This window comes from Sciurus vulgaris, assembly GCF_902686455.1.
Source record: "Sciurus vulgaris genome assembly, chromosome: 2".
NCBI lineage: Eukaryota > Metazoa > Chordata > Mammalia > Rodentia > Sciuridae > Sciurus > Sciurus vulgaris.
In genome coordinates, this window is record NC_136462.1 from 94013890 (window position 1) to 94036146 (window position 22257).

The 22257-nt window shown below is 38.7% G+C and overlaps 1 protein-coding gene across 3 annotated transcripts in view; it reads left to right on the plus strand.

Moving 5' to 3' along the window:
* Window positions 1-12122: 12122 nt before the first annotated feature.
* Window positions 12123-22257, plus strand: part of SLC28A2 (solute carrier family 28 member 2) — a 36349-nt gene continuing 26214 nt past the window's right edge. Inside the window, exons 1-3 of one of the 3 annotated variants that reach the window (XM_079129330.1) lie at window positions 12123-12196; window positions 13063-13156; window positions 13285-13370. In XM_079129330.1, coding sequence (XP_078985456.1) covers window positions 13076-13156; window positions 13285-13370 — 167 coding nt within the window. In that variant the 5' untranslated portion in view covers window positions 12123-12196; window positions 13063-13075. The other 2 variants (XM_079129331.1, XM_079129332.1) reach the window with 2 other exon arrangements.

A 22257-nucleotide genomic window follows, 5' to 3' on the forward strand; every position in this document is an offset into this window, starting at 1 on the left:
AATCCTGAGTTCTTTAAATAAGCAGTTTAGTTTCAGCTTGCTGGCATGGAACTTTAGTGTGAGTGACTCCATTTTGATTTTTTATCTGGTCTGCGAAGGAACTTAGTCGACAACACTGGCCTCTTGTAATTTTAATTTAGCATAGTATTTGCGTTGACACTGATGATTTGGGTGCCCTGTGTTCCTAGTTCTGAAGTCACGTTTTGGACCTGAGAGCGCATTTGACTCCACCTGTTTGGACTGTTGTCCTTGTAACTTAAACATGGCCTATGGTTTTCTGTTTAACCCAACCCTGGTCCCACCCTGCTGTGTTTGCCTCTCGCCTTAAATGAAGGGGTCAGATGATCAAATATGTGTCAGGAACTCAGCGGGTACAAAACAAACAAAACAAGGAGCTCAGCATAATAGGATAATCATTGAGTCTGAATTTAGGGATAGAGTAAGAAGAGAGCCATGCAGGAAAAGAGAAAAGAGGAAGAATATTTATTAAACATCTGTCTCAGACAATATATCAAAGACTTTTATTTGTTTCATTTAATTAAATGAATTTATTTGTTTCATTTAATTCTATAGCCCTGTTAAGATGCCATTGTTATCTCCCTTTTAAATGTTAAACTAGCTTGTCCAAAGGTTTTGGCCTAGGTGGTAAATGTGAGATGCTTTGGAGAAAGACAAATACTTCTCTGGAGCTATGTAGGACATGGGTTGTTGAGTGAGTGTGACTTTAGATGGTAAGAGAGAAAACGGCATGGAGAGTTAGATTTCACCATGATGAAGAGCCTCCTGCATTCAGTTTTTTTCCAGTAGCCCAGGCCGGCTTGACTCATCATTAGCTCTGTAATGAGGGCACAACTCTGAGCTGCATTGTTGCATCTTGAAAATGGGGGCTCAGACAATTAAAGAGGACAGTGAATTCAAGTTGTGAAGGTACTGAACTGGAGTCCAAAGGCTTTCGGGAAAAGGGAGGGTCTGAATTGGATCTTAAAAGATAAGCAGAATGCAGCCAGGAGTGGCGGCACAAGTCTGTAATTCTGTTGACTCAGGAGGGAGGCTGAGGCTGGTACTGATCTCAAGTTTGAGACCAGCCTGGGCAACTTAGACCCTGTCTCAAAATAAAACTTTAAAGAGCAGAGGGTTGGGGTGGGCTGGGGCTAGGGATGTAACTCAGTGGTAAGGTGCCCTTGGGTTCAACCGCTAGTATGGTTGGGGGGGAGGATGAGTGAGAGAAGAGGAAGGCATGGAGGCTGCTGGGGCATGACAAGCAATGGAGGGTCCTGGTTAACAGCAAAGGCACTGAGCTCAGGCTCAACTCTGTCATTTGCTCACTTGGTGATTTTGGCAATGACTTCATCTTGCTAGGCCTGAGTTTCCTCATTTGGAAAACTGGGGTAGCAATAGAATCTTCCTCAAAAGTTTGTGGTCAAGATAAAATGAGAAAATTCAGGTAAAATTTTTAGAGTAGTACCTGAAACATAAGAGAACAATCTAAGCTTGGTGGGAGGGAGAGAACCTCTATTAGCATCTTTACACTTAGTTGTTAAAGTAATGTTTTGGAGCACCTTCCACATTTATACAAATGTTTCCTGCCCCCTCACTTTTGATGTAATTTAATGTTGCCACTAATCTCATAGGCAGACATGATCATCATCACCCCCATTTTGCAAAAGTGGAAATCAAGGCTTATGGAAATTCAACTTTCCCCAAAACATTAGGTCACATTGCCCACAGTCTCTGACTGCAAATCTTTCCATTCCTCCCTTAATACTAAAAAACGTAACGAAACAAAACAAAACAAAAAAGTCCACAAAATAAAATGAACAAATAAAAATCCCAAGGGGGATTAAACTCTGAATTGCTTAGTGATAAATAGTTTGGCCAAGGATGACTTCCTTATAACTTGTTTTCCAGACTGGAGTAGACTTTCACCAGCTGGATATAGTTAGAGCATGTAGGGAAGGTCTGGAGAGGGAATCAAAAGGAAACTTCTTAGACTTTGTTCCCCTCACACTTGGGCCATGAAAATAATCAGCCAACTATAAATGAATAAGGAATACCGTAGGTCAGCCTTTTACAATCAGGAACCAACCCCAAAGTCTCTTTGACAGAGAGTAAAGATACTAATCTACAGTTCAGTAGGACTGTGATTACCGGAGGTTGTTGGTATCAGATATCTAGAACCCATGCCTGTTCCCACACATCCTCCTGGGACTCTCCATTCCCATCACAAAGCTAGGACTGCCTGTCCACCCACTTCCTCACATGCACATGACCAGTGCTCGCCTCCCTTGGTGTTGTCTGCCAAGGTCGTCAGCTCAGCTCTGCAAGGACTGAGGTGGCCCCCATAGGACTTGGAGGTGCTCTCTTCTCAAGCTCTCTGTAGCACAGCTTCCAGCAGAGCCCTCCAAATTTTAAGAAGGAGAGATGGGAACTAGAGAGGAGGGACTGTGAGAGAAAGACAGAGAGGAGAGAGGGAAGGAGGTGGAGAGAAGGAAAGAATCAGAAAAGGAAAGAAAAGGAGAGAAATTAGAAATAAGCAGAAGATAGGGAAAAAGAATCTCTAATACCAGGGCAAAGAGGTTGTAATTCCTTAGGATTTGCCATATTCTCATTCTTTTTTCCAAGATCAGATAATACTTAGTTGGTTTTTCAATTAGGTGTTTCTAGAAACTTTACACTAGAAAAGCAAGCTATTCAGCATCTGATCATGAAATTGGCCAAGACTGGTGCTGCAAGGTGAAGGGGTATCTACTATCTCCCTCCTCTATTTCCATATCCTTTATACATACACTGTCTCACCACTCCAAAAATAAACTACCCTGTGGGACAAATCTGGTGAAAAACAGACCTGATGCTTCTCACAGGCAAAAATTCAAGAAGCATAGAGTTCCATGAGAAATTGAAAGCATTTCAAAAGATAAACTATAATTGTATATATAAGAAATTATAGCTGAGTGTGGTGGCAGACATCTATAATCCCAATGGCTCAGGAGGTTGGGGCAGTAGGATTGTAAATTTGAGGCCAACCTCAGCAACCTAGCGAGGCCCTATCTCAAAATAAAAAATAAAAAGGACCAGCGATGTGGTTCAATGGTTCAATTGCACCCTGGGTGCAATCCCTGGTATGAAAAAAATAAAATAATAGAAAGGGCTGGGGATGTAGCTCAATGGCTATTCGTACCTGAGTCTTCTTCTGGTAATTCAAATGGCCTGGTATTCAGGGAAAACCATGTCCAAAATTGTGAAGCTGGAGAAATGTGTCTTAAAATGCTTCACTCTTTTTCTCTTTCACCAGCTCTTTCCTAAAGGAATTCCCCCGGGTTAGAGGACACAAAGGCCCAAACCTTAGCTGTACCACAAGATCAGATAGGGAACATCTGCCTGAAGGTCAAGGGAGGGGATTTGAGCTGAAGTGACCTCTGAGAAGGTAGCAGAAAGGTTTTTGTTTGTTCGCTTGCTTTTTGTTTTGGGGTGTGCTGTTTTTGTGAGAAAGGGTCTTGGAGCCTCATCATGTTGCCCAGACTGACTTCAAACTCATGAACTTAAGCAAGCCTCCTACCTCTGCCTCCTGAGTAGCTGTGACTCTAGGTGCCCGCCACTGGGTCCAGCAACAGTAGTTTGTTGTTTAGAACATATTGACTCTGGGATACAAATGGATCATGTAGGTGGAAATGACCTTTAGGTTTTTGCAAAAACAAAGAAGAGGGTGGAAGGTCAGGGTTGGAGAGAGGGACTGGATGCCATGTCCATGAAGTGGGAGTCATGCGATAGGTTTTTGAGGGCCTGTGTGTAGGACCAGCACAGAATACCTGTGACATGTCCACCAGGCACCTGTCTGGGACTTGACCCACAGCCAGTGGAGTCAACAGAGAATATTTGAAGGTCCATTTTGCTCTAAGAATCTGTGTTCCACACCCACAGATGACTGCTATTTTATGATACTGGCTGGGGCCAAGGGCAGTGGAATTGAGCAAGGAAGGGACAGACTGGGCCTCCAAAGGACTCCTCCTTGGTACTTTGATTTTTTTGGTCATCCTTTGTGAAGCAGGATGATTTTCAAATCTGTTCTACTCCTTAGCTGATAACAAGTTAATACGGTATAATACCACCACTTAACATTAGTTCAGCCATTAAGAGTGTTGGAATTTTTGGTTGATTGAGTCTTTCCATTTATTTTAAATACTTCTATTCTCAATAATTTTCTGGGATTTCATCCAAGACTGCTAAATGGCATTATCAGCACTGCATTAGCATTAGAAGACCCTAACTTAGGTCCAAAGAAGGGGTCATCCATGTGGAGACTTTGGGAGGGTCAGGAAGGTCCTGATGTCTAAAGCTACCTAGCTCCTTTTCTTTAGGTTACAGCATGATTTCTTCTGTCTTCAGTGTTCCTTATTCAACAAATATTAACTAATTCCCCTCTTTGCAACAGCTCCAGGAAGCATGCATTTGAGCTGTTGACTGGTTTTTTTGACTGGTTGGTTTGTGTTTTAACTGGGTTACTTGGGCTGCTATCTAGGCTTCCTGTTTTTCTAACAATTGACTGAGGGCATACAGAGAAGATAGGAACTTCACTGTGAGTGAGATGAGGCAGGAACAACTTCATGGGCTTGTGACCTGGGCTGTCACATGGAACCCACTCTTTTTTTTGGTACTGGAGATATAACCAGGGGCACTTAACCACTGAGTCATATCTTCAGTCATTTTTATCTTTTATTTTGAGACAGGGTCTCACTAAGTTGCTGAGGTTGGTCTTGAACTTTGGATCCTCCTGTCTCAGCCTTCCAAGTTGCTGGGATCATAGGCATGTGACACAGTGCCTGGCAGGACCCACTCTTATAAGGGCCCTGTGCTTGGTTTAATGCTCTACTGATGCTGTCTTGAAATTTCTAATACAATTTTGGTGCAGAAGGTCCACATTTCATTTTCCACTGGGCCTGGCAAATTATGTAGCTACTCCTGAACAGAAAGAATTCTTTTGGAGAGACTTCTGAACCTGAGGGTTGAAGACAATAGCAGTAATAACAAACAAACAAACAAACAAAAAAAAAAAAAAAAAAAAGAAAAAGAAAAAGAAAAAAGGAAAAAAAAAGAAAGAAACAAAAAATAGGAATAATAATAGAAATTATATAAGAATGAATAGAATAGAAAGGCATCAAACAACTACCCTGAGATGTGGGTGAGTATGTAAGATTTTGTTGAAACAAAATGAAGGGAAAAGCAGTCCACACTGAACATTGAACTAAATACTACATATGAATTAACTCAACATTTTATTTTCTTAGTAGGGACCTTAGTTACCCAAATTAGCTTTTTTTTTTTGTTTGTTTTTGTTTTTGAGATTGGGCTCACTATGTTGCCTAGGCTGGCCTTGAATTCCTGGGCTCAAGTGATCATCCCACCTCAGGTTCCCTAGTAGCTGGGACTGTAGCCATGCTCAAATTGGTTTTTAAACTAATGCAGTTTTGTTGTTGTTGTTTTGCTAGCCAAATAGCCATTCTATTTACAAAGTGGTAGGCAGTATTTTGTAGGTTTTCCCACATTACACCACCCTCCCCTCCTGTGCAACTGTTTGAGACTACTGTTTTAGATCTAGCAGTTCCCTTTCAAGTGAAAATGAAAATTTTGTAATGTGGCCATCCTACACTATCAGACCCAATACTTGTCTTCAGAGGCTTTTATTTATTTGTTTTAAATTTTTTGTGGTACTAGGGATTGAACCATGGCCTCATGCATGCTAGACAAGTGCTCTACCACTGAGTTACATCCTCAGTCTTTTTAATTTTATTTTTACAGAGGGTTTTATTAAATTGCCCAGGTTGGCCTTAAACCAGTGATCTTCCTGCTTCAGCCTCTCGAATAGCTGGGATTACAGATGTGTGTCACTGCCTTCAGTACAGATGTGTGTTACAGACCAGACTTCCTTAACGTGACTCCCAAAGCACAAGAAATAAAAGGAAGAATCAATAACTAGGAAAGATTCAAACTAAAAAGTTTTTTCTCAGCAAAGGAAACAATCAACAATGTGAAGAGAGAGCCTACAGAGTAGGAGAAAATCTTTGCCATACACACTTCAGATAGAGCACTAATCTCCAGAATCTATAAAGAACAAAAAACTTTACACCGAGAATATAAATAACGCAACCAATAAATGGGCTAAGGAAATGAGCAGACACTTCACAGAAGATCTACAAACAATCAACAAATATATGAAGAAATGTTCAACATCTCTAGTAATAAAATAAATGCAAATCAAAACGACCCTAAGATTTCATCTCATCCTAATTAGAATGACTATTATCAAGAATACAAGCAACAATAGGTGTTGTCGAGGATGTGGGGGAAAAGGTACACTCATACATTGCTGGTTGGGTTGCAAATTGGTTCAGCCACTCTGGAAAGCAGTATGGAGATTCCTTAGAAAACTTGGCTTGGAACCACCATTTGACCCAGCTATCCCACTCCTTGGCCTATACCCAAAGGACTTAAAATCAGCATACTACAGTGACACAGCTACATCAATGTTTATAGCAGCTCAATTCACAATAGCTAGATTGTGGAACCAAGCTAGATGCCCTTCAATAGATGAATGGATAAAGAAACTGTGGTATACATACAGAATGGAATATTATTCAGCCATAAAGAAGAGTAAAATTATGGTATTTGCAGGTAAATGGATGGAGTTGGAGAACATCATCCTAAGTGAAATAAGTCAATCCCAAAAAACCAAAGGCCAAATGATTTCTCTGATAAGTGAATGATAATACTAACGGGGGCAGGGGAGGAAGTAAGGGAAGAATGGAGGAAGGATGGATTGTGTAGAGGTGGGGAGGGGGCGGGGGGAAGGAAAGATAATAGAATGAGACAAACATCATTACCCTGTGTATATGTATGATTACACAAATGGTGTGACTCTACTTCATGTACACCCAGAGAAACGAAAGTCATACCCCATTTGTGTATAATGAATTAAAAAAAAAAAAAAAAAAAAAAAAAAAAAACACTAAAAAAAAAAAAAAAAAAAAGAGAGAGAGAGAACACTATTAGAGATTCTAGAATGTCATTGGGTGTATGTGTAATTTGAATCCCAGAAAAAGAGGTTAGAGAGAGCTGGGCACTGTGGCACTTCCCTGTAATCCCAGTGGCTCAGGAGGCTGAGGCAGGAGAATTGCAAATTCAAAGCCAGCCTTAGCAACTTAGCAAGGCCCCAAGCAACTCAGTGAGACTCTATCTCTAAATAAAATATAAAAGAGGGCTGGGGATGTGGCTCAGTGGTTAAGTGCCCCTGGGTTCAATCCCTGGTACCAACAAAAGAGAGTTTAAGGGGGAAGAAAAAAAATTGAAGATGCACTATTTAAAAAATTTTAAAGTACATTTCCTTGAATTTCATTTTGGGTACAAATATAGTTAATTTTTTTGGTTGTTTTGTTTTTATACTCTTTTGGCAACCATTCCCAGGAGTGGACACAGTTCTAGTTGCCCAGAAAACACACCAGCAATTGGTTGTTTCTTTCTCTCCTCTCTCCCTTCCTTCCTCTCCTCTCTCCCTTCCTTCCTCTCTTGCTTTCTTTTAGGTTAGTCAGTTTTTGAATGGATATGTAATGGTACTCCATTGTGGTTTTGATTTGCCTTTGCCTAATGAGTAATTATATAGCATCCCTTTTTAAAAATTTTGTCATTTGTTAATTTCTTTGGCAAAGTCTGTTCAAGTGTTTTGTTCATTTATTTATCCAGTTGCTTGGTTGCTTACTTTCTTTATATTGAGTTTTCAGAGCTTAAAATTACATTTTAGATAGAAGTACTTGATCAGATATGTAATGTGTAAATATGTTTTATTTATGGTGTTTCTTTTCATTCTCTTTCTGGTGCCTTTTGAAGGGACTTTTATTTTGATGAAACCCTATTTATTAATTCCCGTATGAATTATGCTGTTTGTGCCATTTTTAAAACTTAATCAAACACAATTTTTACTGTTTATCAAGGACATTCTGATGTGAAACAGACTTTTGTAAACTCCAATGTGAGGTAGTGAAGAACATATATATATATATTTACACATATATATTTGAATATATATATTATATATAATATATCACCCTCCCCCCCCCCCCCCCCCAGTATTGGGGATTGAACCCAGGGGTACTTTACCACTGAGCTGAATCCCAAGGCTTTCTTCTTACTATTTTTTAAAAATTTCAAATAGGATCTCACTGTGTTGCCCTGGCTAGCCTTGAACTTGTGGTTCTCCTGCCTCAGGGTTCCAAGTAGCTATGTTTCCTTTTTTTCTTAGTTTGCTAAAAGTTTTTATAGTAAACAAATGTAGAACTTTTAAAAGTATTTTTCTGTATATATGGGTTAATAATAGAATTTTTCCTTTGAAGTTTGTGATGTAAACTGCATTGACTTTCTTTTTTAAAATATTTTTTAGATGTTGATAGACCTTTATTTTATTCATTTATTTATATGTGGTACTAAGAATAGAACCCAGTGCCTCACATATGCTAGGCAAGTGTTCTACCACTGAGCCACAAACCCAGGCCATGCTTTGACTTTCAAATGTTGAACAACCTGTCATTTCTGGTATACGTCCTACTTGGTTATGATATACTTTTATGTATTACTGGGTTTGATTTGCTAGTATTTTGTTGAGAATTTTTTCATTTATGTTCATGTGGGATGTTGGTCTATAGCTTTCTTTTCTTATATGTTACTATCTGGTTTCCCTATTGGGGTAATGCTGGCTTCCTAAATGAGGCATTGGTAATGTTACCTTCTTTTCTATATTTTGGAAGAGTTTATGAAAATTGGTTTCACTTCTTCCTTAACTATTTAGTAGAATTTGAACATTTGAAGCCATCTGGGTATGCGTCTGTTGTAAGTTTTTTGTCGTCATTATTGTTGTTGATGGACCTTTATTTTATTCCTTTCTTTATATGTGGTGCTGAGAATCGAATCCAGTGCCTCATACATGAGAGGCAAGCCCTTCTACCACTGAGCCACCACCCCAGCCCTCTGTCGTAACGTTTTTAAGTATAAATTCCAATTCTTAAATAGATATGGAACTCCAGTGGTTATCCATTTCATGTTCAGTAATGTTGAGTCCCCAGTACCAAAGAAAGAGGGGGAGGGGGGAGGGAGAGAGAGAGAAAGAGAGAGAGAAATGAGAACAACTCTGATGTTTCCTGACAGGCCTTCAGGTGTCGCCTCCACTGCTTGCTCTGCAGTACCATGATGCTGATATTTTATCTAACTTTTTTGTTGTTTTCAGCTATTCTGTTAAGACCACAATTAGTTCTCTCTGCTTGTTTCTATGATCGATCAAAGGAGAGGGAAGAGAAGGAAGGATAAAATAATCTATCATTCATGGCCTAGTTATTTTCCAGATGAGTTTGTGGCAGGTCACCTAGTTTTCCAGGAGTAACCTCTAGTCTTCAGACAGTTATAAGTTCCAGCTCCCATGGAAATGAGCAGAGCTGTCCTTTCATCTTGGCTTTGCCCTAACTAGCTGTATAACTTTAAACAAATTGCTTTTCTTTTTCTTTACCTAAAATAGAATTAGCAGCTAATTTGCTTGCCTTACAGAAATATTATGAGGATGAATAGTGGAAATATAGGAAAATCTTTTGAAAGACTATGAAATGCTGCAGAAACAGAGATATCTCTTATTAACTTTTAACCCTATAGTCCAAAAACAGCCCCAGAACTGGGAATGAGTGTCTCAGGATATGGAATTGGTTGAGCCACAAACTAGCTGTTGATTTGGGGTAAGTCAGTTCTTCCTGATCCATAATTTGAAAGCATTTATCAATCAAATTATATGTGATACCACAAAAGATAAATAAATAAATAATTGAGTCCAAGTCAGTTAATTGAGGGAAAGAACCTGCCAAGTTAATTCTTGGCAGATTGGGAATCAGGATCTCTTGGAAAAATGAGAGAAGTGCTGTGGCCCACTTAGATGATGAAGATGTGCATTCTTACATCTTCTCCAGGGAAGGGAAGAGGGAGGAGGGAGAGACAGAGAAGAGGGAGATGTAGTCATTGGCATCATTTCACTACAAAGAACACTAGCGTCTATGCCTATCGTTATGCCTGGACCTAATTCCAGAACTGGCAATTACCTAAGGTAAAAATGAAAGGGGGTGCTGGGGTTGAGGCTCAATGGTAGAGCACTCACTTAGCATGTGTGAGGCACTGGGATCGATCCTCAGCACCACATAAAAATAAATAAAAATAAAGGTCCATCGACAAGTAAAAAACATTTTTTTTAAATGAAAGGGGGCAGGGATTGAGTGAGAGAGTGTGAGACAGGATGAATAAGGGACACTACATAGTTCACTTGAGATTCAGATATCAGCTTGGAGATATCTGTCAGTGGGCTTACTTACAACACCGTTGCCTTGTTTTCCTGAATATCTGACAGTAAGACTCTACAATTGCTAGAGCTGCCCAAATACTTTCTTCTACTTAAGCTATTTAATTTTCATCACAAACTTATGAGATATTAGTAGGCAGGGCAGGAAAGGCAGAGGGACCCTGAGAGGTGATACGAGTTGCCCTAGTCCCACAATACAACATACATTTACTCTACAGGGGATTGCGTGTGTGTGTGTGTGTGTGTGTGTGTGTGTGTGCACGTGCGCACATGCACACTCGTGCACAGAAATTGGGAAAGATAAATATTATTATTTCTTTTTTGGTACTGGAATTGGACCAAGTGTCTCAGGCATGGTAGGCATGTGCTCTAGCACTGAGCTCCATCCCCAGCCTCTGAACAATTTTGAAGAACTATCTTCCCTCTTTTTCACTCATTCTTTCCATATCTGACCAATCTCCAAGTCCTATAGATTTGTCTCTTTTTAGTCATCCTCTTCTATTGCTTTAATTAGAGCCTCAGTCCAACCTGGTTTTGCCTCCTGACTAGACTCCCTGTCCCCACTGTACACCTTTCAATTCACCCTCTTCCAGCATCCCTGTTTTGCTCAGCATCAGCCTACACCTTCAGCCTAGCCTACAGAGCCTCCCTCTAGCTGGTATTTGACTACATCTCCAGACCTATGCCTTATAGGCCATCCCAATCCATTCACATTTCCCCTCTCCATTTCTTAGCCAGTTTCTTTCTTTGTTTTATCCTTCCTTAATTAATCAACATTTTCCCTCTATTCTTAAATTCTGTAGCTGCTTTCACTTGTCAGGGAAGGTCTCACCTCTGTGCCGTGGTCAGAGCTTCTCCCCGACATGGTGTACATTTCCCTTTCCTTCTCCATCAGTGATCCACTACTAAATTTTTTTTGTTTTCCCCAGGCTGGCCTCCAACTCCTGGGCTCAAGTGATTTTCCTGCCTCATTCTCACGAGTGCTGGGAATACAGGAGCACCTCTCAGGGCTCCAGACTCAAGACTAGTGTTATCAGCTCTGAGAAGCCTTTCTTGACACACCTGTCTTTCCTCAGTGATGCCTAAGTCCTCTGATGGCAGAGACATTGTCTCATGCATCTTTGTGTCCTCAGCTCCCTAAACGGTTGCCTGTGGGATAGTGGGTACTTAATAAATAAATATTTGATGAATGGGTTAATAAAATAATTCCTTGCCACCTTTGGCACTGAATCATGTGCAGCCCTGATTTCTATTGTTTTCTAGGAAATGTTTTTCCAGTACAAAATGATGTATGTACATTTCTGAGTGCAGAGACTTTTATACCTTTCTTTTACCTAATGTCCAATGTCTTGTCCAGTGCTGAAAGATGTGCCTGTTAGAAGATACTTCAGCAAAGTCGTCTTCAAAATCTATAAATATTGCTGGATGTGTGGTGCAGATCTTTGATTCCACCTACTGGGGAGTCTGAGGCAGAAGGATGGCAAGTTTTTCAGGTCAGCCTGGGTAGCTCAGTTATACCCTGTCTCAAAATAAAATAAAATAAAAAAGATTGGGGATGGGGCTCAGTGGTAGCACATCCCTGGATTCAATCCCCACCCCCCCCCCACATACAGAAAAAAAAAAAAAAGAAAGAAAGAAAGAAAGAAAAAGAAAAAGAAAAAACCCTACAAATATTTAACTTGAGATTTGCAAGTGAGTGAGGGCCTGAGACATGCAAAGAAGGAGGGGCGTCAAACCGACCAATGGCAGGAACTTCCCCTCATTCTAGCTGAGTTTTCCTTTTATTGCTTCACTGAGGAGCCATAAGGAATCCTACAAGCTGGGGTAAGCAAGGGTCTTGGGGGAGGACAGGAGCCTGGTTTGCCAAATTTCATTAATAGTTCATATTTAACACAAAATTTAGGTGCTCCTGTGCCTATACAGGAAGGTCATAATTTACACAATGAAAGGTGATCATAGGTGTTTAATGGAATTGTATTTTACATGCTTGAAGAGTTCACATTTTAAAAAGCAATTCCATGAGGAAGGAAATTTTCTGTAAAGCAAAGACTTATCTCAAAGTGAACCTATATTATATATGTGAATGTTCGTGTATTTGGTTTGCTTATGCTGAGGCTCAAATGTTTAAGTTTCTTGATTCTTTCATTTTGTTTTCAAATTTAATTGGGATCATTGACATTCATGCTGATCATTCTAAATGTGGGCTTCTTTTATTTAACTTGAAGTCTTGTTTAGCTCCTTTTTTCCTCCCCAGCAATATTTGGGATCTGGGATTTTCCAGATCTTTTCTTTCCTCTTTCCTTCTTATACATACAGCTCAGTGGGGCCTCCCCCAGGCAAAAAGGAGGAGTTACCCATGACCCTTTAAGGGACTACGCAGGGTCCTTTCTAGCCCAGGTCCTGTTTTTCTGGGTGACTCACAGATTCATTCCAATCCCCTCTGCCCTTCTTTTTTCTCTTCTTCTGTTTTATTGACCTTTCCTTAGCAAGTCACAAGAAATAGAACTTTATCTTTCATTATTTACTTTAAATTCTGCACCAATCTTCCCAGTTCTCATTCTTAAAGAAATCAACTAACTCTCTAAAGGATTTTAGTTTTGTGTTTCCTGTAACTGGCCTTAGAAATTCTCATCAGCCTCTCATGAGAGAATAACTAATCTTTTAGCTGTGGATCTGAGTTTGCTTTTCAGTTGAGAACAGGAGATGGAGAAAACAAGTGGAAGACAATCCATTGCTCTGTCCACAGTGGAGAATGGCATAGAGAACCCAGGGCTGGAGTTCACGGTAATTCACTAGTTTCTCTTCTGCCGGGTGCTGTGGGCTGCTTTATGACCGCCTTTAGGGGCTACTCTCAATCTCCATTGCCTTTGGCAGGGCTCTGTGACTAACCCCAGTTCTTTTGGTGCTTACAGGAAGGAGTAAGTTCGAAGGCAACCAAAAGGACTGAAGTGCAAGGACACAGCATTGGAGACAGTCTGGAGTCTCCCTCTCACCCAAGGTACAGATATTTTAGAATCTAATTCAGTTACACATATTTGTATTTTACATAATTGTTACATAAACCTGTGCCATAAATAAGTTCATCAGTGTTGGCCGGACTGACAGAAAAAAATAACAGCAATTAGGATATAATAATGGTTAACATGTATTGAGTACTTACTATTCTACAGAGTACCTTACACAATTAATTTTCACAATGGAGGTACTATTTTAATATTTTTCTTTGAATTAGAAAATTGAGGCTTAGAAATTAACTTACCCATATTAATTAAAAACAAAAAGTTTTTCTGGAGTACTTAGATTTACGGATGGGGAGAAAGGGAAACAGGGGAATCCGGGGCAAAACAACTTACTACAAAGGATGATAAAGAAAGACGGAATACAGAGTCTTGGAAGTCCAGAGAAGGAACTAAAGAATGAAGGTACAGTAGGGGGAAAGGAAAAAATAACAGAATGAATCAAACACCATTACCCTATGTAAATGTATGATTACACAAATGGTATGCTTCTACTTCATGTACAAACAGAGAAACAAGATGTATCCCATTTTTACAATAAAATAAATTAAAAAAAAACTAGATCACATAAAAGTGGAATTCACTGTGGTATAGTCATATATGATATCTATCTATCTATCTATTTATCTATAAAGTACCAATTAAAATGAAACAAATAAAAGGAATACCAGTAGAGTAGAGGAAGGGGAACATGGGGAGGGAGGGAAGAAGAGAAAGAGGATGTATTCGAGACTGAAATGAATCAAATCATGGTCCATGCATGTATGATTATGTCAAAATGGACCCCAGTATTATGTATAGCTATAATACACTAATGAAAACATTTAAAAAAATCTGGATTTTTTTAAAAAAAGAATGAAGGTACAATCCAAAGTGTTATGTGAACAGGGTCAAGAAAGGAGAAGTGAGAAAAATCTTTGAATTTGATAATGGATCTGTATTACAAGTAATGTTTTGGAAAGTTGTTTGGGTAAGATGGGTTAGTGGGAAGCCATGTACCATGGCTTGGGAAAGGGTTTGGGTATTATAAACAGTGCAGAAGTCATACCTGGAAAAGGGGAAAGGAGATATGGGATAGTTTGTAAAGAGAATGTATGGCTATTATCCATGGATGCTCCCAAAACAAAAGGTTGTTTTTGTTATTTTTCCCCTTTATTTTTAAGAATTAACTTGGTGACTTCTTCAATCTTTTAATTGTTTTCTTCTCTACAGTTTGCTTAACAATTTAACTTATGTTTATATTTCTTATATCAACTTTACACAATTAATGATTTTTTTTATATCAACATGGACATTACCATTGTTTTTCCCATTTATTTTATGTCTCACCTATCTATGAGTTGATGATAAGCTCCTTGTATATTTTTGTACTTACATAATAGTTCATATTTTGCTTATCAGTATAGTAGTTAGTAATGGGAATTCTAGAGTCAGACAACTTGGAACTATATCCGAACTCTATCCAGTGGTGTGCTGATATACGTTCAAGAATTTGCTCTCTGAGTGTAGTTTTCCCATGAATGTTGATTGATATTTTTGCTGACCTTAATGAGTAAGACCAGGTGTTGGTAAAACCAGGCATTGGTTTCTGTGAAGGAAAAGATAGTAAATATTTTAGGTTTTGTGGGCCATGAGGTCTCTGATGCCTTTATTCAATTCTATCATTTTAGGGGGAAAGAAGCCACGGATGGTGCTGAGCAAATGGGTGTGGCTGTGTTCTAACAAAACTTTATAAAAAGAAGGTAGATGAATTTGGCCTACTGACTACAGTTTGGTGATCCTTAGTCTAGATGAAATAATGAATCATGCCCTAATTTGTAGTATTTTCCAGTAGTGTAAATTATTCCCAACATGGCTGATTCTGAGATACCAAAGGGATATCACTGGACAAGGAGTTGGAAGAGATCCATAATTGCACATCATTATATGAGATTTCCATCATACAACAGATATTAATGACTTCAAGAGTTTAGATGTTAGTAAAATGTGGTAAAAAAATAGGAAATTATGAGTTCTGAATAGTTATTATCTTTGTTGTTTAAGGTCATTTAACTGTAAGTTTATGTGATTTAGTTTTTAGTAAAAACTTTAAAATCCCTAAAAAATTAATAGTCATCTCTCTTGAGTCAGTACAAGCCAACTTACTTTGCACCACTTACCAGATACCAGGTAGGCAAGCTACCTATCTTCTCCAAACCTCAGTTTTTGCCCTGTAAAGCAAGAATGATATTAGCACTTAGCTGGGTCTCTGATGCCTGTTTTTTTTTTTTTTTTTTCCAGATTGTTGTTGGCATCTTAAATTGCTCTAAGATATAATTATTTCCAATTCCTCTCATATCTTGTCAACTTTACATTTCTCATATAAATATGTTAACTAGCTATGTAGTTATGAAATCATGCCTTGAAGTTAAAACTTGCATTTCTTAAATTCTAGTAAAGCTACATGTTTCTCCCATTCTGCATTTCTGTATGTGACTTGACTTTTCTTCATTGACTACAGTAGATGTTGGATTTTGAAACTTATTGTCTCTTTCCTTAATTATTCAAATAGCACCCATACAGATTTTCTTGTTTCCAATTTTCTCCACCTCTTGCCAACCTATCCTATATAGCTTCCACCAGAACTGCCTAAGTCATAACTCTGAACTCCCTTGTACAAAATTTCTGTGGTAGGGCTGGGGATTTAGCTTGGGGTAGAGTGTTTGCCTAGCATGTGTGAAGTTCTGGCTTAAATACCCAGTACTGAAGAAAAAAAAAATCAATCTAACAAAAGAGGTGAAAGACCTTTACAATGAAAATTACAGACCACTAAAGAAAGAAATTGAAGAAGACCTTAGAAGATGGAAAGATCTCCATATTCTTGGATAGGCAGAATTAATATTGTCAAAATGGTCATACTACCAAAAGCACTACACAGAATTAATGCAATTCCTATTAAAATTCCAATGACATTCTTCACAGAAATAGAAAAGCAGTCATGAAATTAATTTGGAAAAATAAGAGGCCCAAAATAGCTAAAGCAGTTCTAATCGAAGAAAAGTCCTTATCCAGACCTTAAATTATACTACAGAGCCATAGTAACAAAAACAGCATGGTATTGGCACAAAAACAGACATGAAGACCAATGAAACAGAATAAAAAACACAGAGACAAACCCGCATAAATACAGTTATCTCATTCTAGACAAAGGCATCATAAACATACATTGGAGAAAAGATAGCCTCTTCAACAAATGGTGCTGGGAAAATTGGAAATCCAGATGTAAAAAAATGAAATTAGATTCCTATCTCTCACCCTGCACAAAACTCAACTCAAAGTGGATCAAGGACCTAGGCATCAGATCAGAGACCCTATGCCTACTATAATAAATTTATTTTTCTTTTGCTTGATTTTTTTTTTTTTCTTTTGCTTGATTAGCTCTGATGATTTGGGATTTTTTTGTGGGATGCAGTACAAAGTGTGCCTTTAAGCTTTTGCTTTTCCACACTGACATCCAGTTAGCTGCTCAGCGATAGGAAGTTGTGAGTTCTTCTATTCTGACATTTCCTCAACTTTGGAATTCATTAAGTTAATATGATAGTTTGAATTTTTATTTTTAGTTTTTAGCTGTTCTGGGGATCAAACTCAGGATCTTGGGCATGCTAAGGCAAACACCACTGAACTACACCCCCAGCTTTTAATCTATATTTGAGCATTTTTTCATTATCATAATTGTTTACAATGCACTTTAAAATTTGGCAGGCCAAATATTTGCATTAGTTTTCCCTTTTAAAAAATATTTCTTGGAGCCAGGTGTGGTGGTGCATACCTATAATCCCAGCAATTCAGGGGAGGAGGATCCCAAGTTTGAGGCCAGCTTCAGCAAGTTAGTGAGACCTCAGCAAGTTAGTGAGATCCTGTCTCAAAATAAAAATAAAAAGAACTGGGAATGTACCTGAGAGGTAAAGCACCCCTGAGTTTAATCCCCAATACCACCCCCCAAAAAAATTCCTTGGAATTCGTTTTTGTTTATTTTTCAAATAATTTGTCTCCTCAAACTGCCAAATTCTAAAAATATTCCCAGGTAGGGGGTATAGCTCATTGGTAGAACATGTATGCTTAGTATGCAGGGGGTCATGGGTGCAATCCCTAACATAAACAAACAAACAAACAAATAAATAATATATCCCTGAGGAGGTAGTAGAATTGTTATTACATTGTATATTAATTTAGATGCTGGGTGTGGTGGCATATGCTGTAATCCCAACATCTCAGGAGGCTGAAGAAGGAGGATCTCAAGTTTAAGGCCAGCCTCAGCAATTTAAGGAGACCCTCAGCAATTTAGTGAGACTCTGTCTCAAAAAAAATAAAAAGGTATTATTAGTTTAGAGATTGTTGTCATCTTTATTCTTTTTGGTCTTCCAAATCAGGACAATAGTTTAACCCTGTTTACTCATTATCATTTCTCCTTTGCCCTCTCCCTCCTCCTCTCCCCTCCCCCTTCTTCTTCTTCTTCCTCTTCCTCCTCCTCCTTCTCCTTCTACTATTCCTCCTCCTTCTCCTTTCTACTCCTTCTTCCCCTTCTCCTTCTTTTTTATTTTATTTATTTATTTATTTTTTTGTTCTAGGAATTGAAACCAAGGGTGATTTACCACTGAACTACATCCCTAGTCCTTTTTCTTTTTTCTTTTGAGACAGAGTCTGGCTAAGTTGTTGAGTCTGACCTGGAACTTGCAATCCTCCTGCCCCAGCCTCACTGGGATTACATTCCCAGTCTACTTGTCTTCTTTATAGCCGCCACTTAAGTTATAATTTTATAAAGCGAATTTCTTTATTTTGATTTATAACATACTTCATTCACTCTAGGTGTATTTTCACATTTTTGTTTGCAAGTGAAATTTGGATATGTATTGTAATTGATTTCATGTCATAGTTTAATTGGCATCATTTGTTGCCTTTTTAGTGTGATTTTTAATAAGGCATAGCATATATACAGAAAAATAAACATAATCATGCACCTTCATGGATTTTCACGAAGTGAATACACCCATATGATCAACACCCAGATAAAGAACTAAAGCACTACCAGTACCTAGGAATCATTTACATCTCCTTTCATTTGATGTCTCTTCCCTAAGGGTAATCACTTTCCTGACTTTTAGTATCATGTATTAATTTTGCCTGTTTTATTCAGAAATTCAAATCTATGTTTTTAATGGAAATATACTATGTTTTCCTTTTATGTCTGATTTCTTTTGTTCAACATCGCATCTAGGAGTGCTTCCATATTGTTGCATGTGTTTTAGTTTGAATCTTCTTTATTACTGTATAGAACCTACCATAATGTACTTGTCCATTTTATCATGGTTGGGGATTTGAGTCATTTCCCTACTTCTGCTATTATGAATAGTGCTACTATGAACATTTTTGTGCATGTCTCTTAGTAAAGAAAGCACCCCTTCCTATTGAGTATGGAATCGTTGTTCCATAGGGTATATATACATTCAGATAGCTTTAGCCCATGCTAAACAAGGTTGTACCAGGATTAGATATTAGAAGGTCTTTTTTTTTTCCTTCATTTTTTCTATTGTATGTGTGTAGTGTTATCACACTATAGTTCTGCTCTGCAATGGAGGCTTCACCTGGGAGGTGACATTTGATTGGATCTTGGGGCATGAATAGGAGGTTATCAGATGGTAATAGAACTTACAAGGCATGGTGTTGTGAAAGATTTTATGTGTCCTGTGAGGGTAAGATAGTTGGTGTGGTGAAACACTTGGTTGTATACAGGGAAAGAGGTAAGCAGTGAGACTGTGAAATGGGAATGTCAGTTGGGGACATGATATAAAGTCCCAAGGAGTCCGATTTTATTCTGGGGAGCTAAAGAGGTTTTAAAGTGGAGAAGGAAAAGAAGGAACCATATTGTTTCTTAGGAAAATAACTCTGACAGCAATATGGAGAAGTATTAGAGTAGGGAAAGAGTGGTAGCAGGAAGCTAGTTAAAAGACTCTTATAGGGCTGGGGATATGGCTCAGTTCAGTCCCCAGCACCGAGAAAATAAATAAATAAATAAGACTCTTGTAGCTGATTCACAAGAAGAGGGGGGGATAGGGAAGAATAGAGTTACTTTTATATTAGGTAGAGGGGAGTGAAGGGAGGGAAGGGGTATGGTGGAAGGAATGATATCAGAGCGAAACAGACATCATTTCCTCATGTACATGTATGGCTGCATGACCGCTGTGATCCTGCAATATGTATAATCAGAAAAATGAGAGATCATACACTCTATTCATGTGTGATCTACCAAAATGTATAAATGCATTCTGCTGTCATGTACAACTAATTAGAACAAATAAAATTTTAAAAAATTTAAAAAAGACTCTTATAACTGGGTGTGGTGGTGCACTCCTGTAATCACAGTGACTCAAGAGGCTGAGGTAGGAGGATTGCAAGTTGGAGGCCAGCCTCAGCAATTTAGCAAGACTGTCTCAAAATAAAAAAGAAAAAGGACTGTGGGTGTAGCACAGTGGTTCAATCCCCAGTACCGAGACACACACACACACACACACACACACATACAGAGAGAGAGAGAGAGAGAGAGAGAGAGAGAGGAGACTCTTGTAATTGTGTTAAGTAAGAAATGAAGAGGGCCTGGGCTAAGGCAGAGTGAGTGGGGATAGGTTACAGAAGTTACATCCTAGAGACACTTTGAATTGACCAGAGTGAATGGTGGAATAAAGGCCAGTTCTCAGATCCTTGCCTTTATGAAGCGCTCTTATTCAGTTGCTCAGGACATCCTAAATCCGGTCCAAAGCAAAATGATTTTATCTTCTTTCTTTTTGTTACTTTTTCTAAACTGACCCATTTCTCTAAAGCAATCTAATAAACATTTTAAGGCAGATTCCTTGTTGTTAGAATTAAAAAAAATTTTGGTGGCAGGAAGGGCTGTTGTTTTTAAGGTGTAGTGAACTGAAGTACATCTGATGATTGAAAGGAGTCAGGAGAGGCAGGGGAAGGGAAGGGGTGGGTGGGAGAAGATGGAAAGAGTGAGTAATGAAATCACTGTGAGAACAAAGCCCTGAGAATTTGTGGGAGGTGGAGCTGAGGTTACAGTTGGAGGATTTGCCTTGGTAATTGAGAAGATCAGTTTTTCCTAAGATGTTAGAGAGAAGCTGTTGGCCAGAGATCCACTGAGGTGAAAATAAAAGAAATCAAGGGAGGTAGGCCAGAGGGGCTGGATTTCTGTAAAGCCATGGGTGTATCTGCTGAAGTAAAAAGCCACAGCTGCTCTTCCTGTCACCCTGTCCTCAGTAATCAGACTGGGTGGTGTCAGAGCCCTGGGGCCGGTTCGACAAGGAAGCCTCCTGTCCTAAATTTTGAGTGTGACTGGGGAAGGGGTAGCAGGGTTGAGAGCTCTGGAAGAAAGTGACACAATTTTTCCTAACTTGTCTTCTAAATCCCACTCCTTCCAGGTTTTTTCTTTCTTTCTTTTTTCTTTCTTTTTTTTTTTTTGTAGTTGGAGGTGGACAGAATGCCTTTATTTTATTTTTTTTATCTTTATGTGATGCTAAGGATTGAACCCAGTGCCTCACACATGTCAGGCAAGCCCTCTGCCACTGAGCTACAGCCCCAGCCCCTCCTTCCAACTTTTGACTTCAGAAATGAAGAGATGTCATGTTAGAATTTTTGTTTACCAGAATTCTTTACCATACAAGCTCATTACCAAGAAAGAGGAACGTGATCCTATACCAGATTAACTCTGTTTTAAACCTTTTTGAATTTCAGCTCCAAGCTCTTTTCAGGTAAGCCTAAACATCCAAACAAGCATAACTCAAAACAATGAAGTGGGACCCTGACCCCAGACTGGATTGCTTGAGCCTTTTTCCCAGGTTAGCACTTGACTTCATCCCTGTGAACTCACCTGTTTATTTCTCTTTAGCAGTTGTCTTAAAACTAATATTCTTTTTCAATTCCTAGCATTGCAAAACGTTAAAATAAAGGCCTGGCATGGTGGCAAATGCTTGTAATCCCAGTGGCTCAGGAGGCTGAGGCTAGAGGATTGCAAATTCAAAGCCAGCCTTAGCAATTTAGCAAGGCCCCAAGCAACTCAGTGAGACTTTGTCTCTGAATAAAATATAAAAAAGGGCTGGGGATGTGACTCAGAGGTCTAGTACTCCTGGGTGAAATTCCTGGTACAAAAAACAAATAAATAAATAAATGCAACAAAACTAATATTCTCAAATTCCTAATTCCACTTAATCTACCAATTTTACTATTTCCACCTATCTCCACTGCTAATTGGTATATTATTATTTCTTTCCAAGAAGATAAAGTATTTTTTGTTAGTAATTTCCTCAATGGCAATACCACCCATAATATTACATTATAATTCACTTTGTCCTATTATTGTTTCTTTCTTTTCTCTGCAAGAGAAAGAATGTTCTCTTTCTTGTGCCAGGTGCAATGGTGTACTCCTGTAATTTCAGTGACTCTGGAGGCTGAGGCAGGAGGATCACAAGTTTGAGGCCAGCCTCGGCAACTTAGTGAGGCCCTAAGCAATTTAGAAAGGCTGTCTTTAAACAAACAAACAAACAAATAAATAAAGAGCTGGGGATGTTACTCAGTGGTCCAGTGCCCTTGAGTTCAATCTCCAGTACAAAAAAAAAAAAAAAAAAAAAAAAAATTGTCTCTTGCCATTTTAAGTCAACCTGCCAGCCAATCTTGCTTTTTAATTTGATTGTTTAGGCTGTTTTGCATTTAATGGATTAGTCCTGTCATCTTGCTATTTTTTTCTATTTGTCTCACACGTTCCTCTTTTTATGCCTTCTTTCAGATTAGCCAAATACTTTAATATGACTTCATTTTAATCTCCTTTGTTGGCCATTGGCT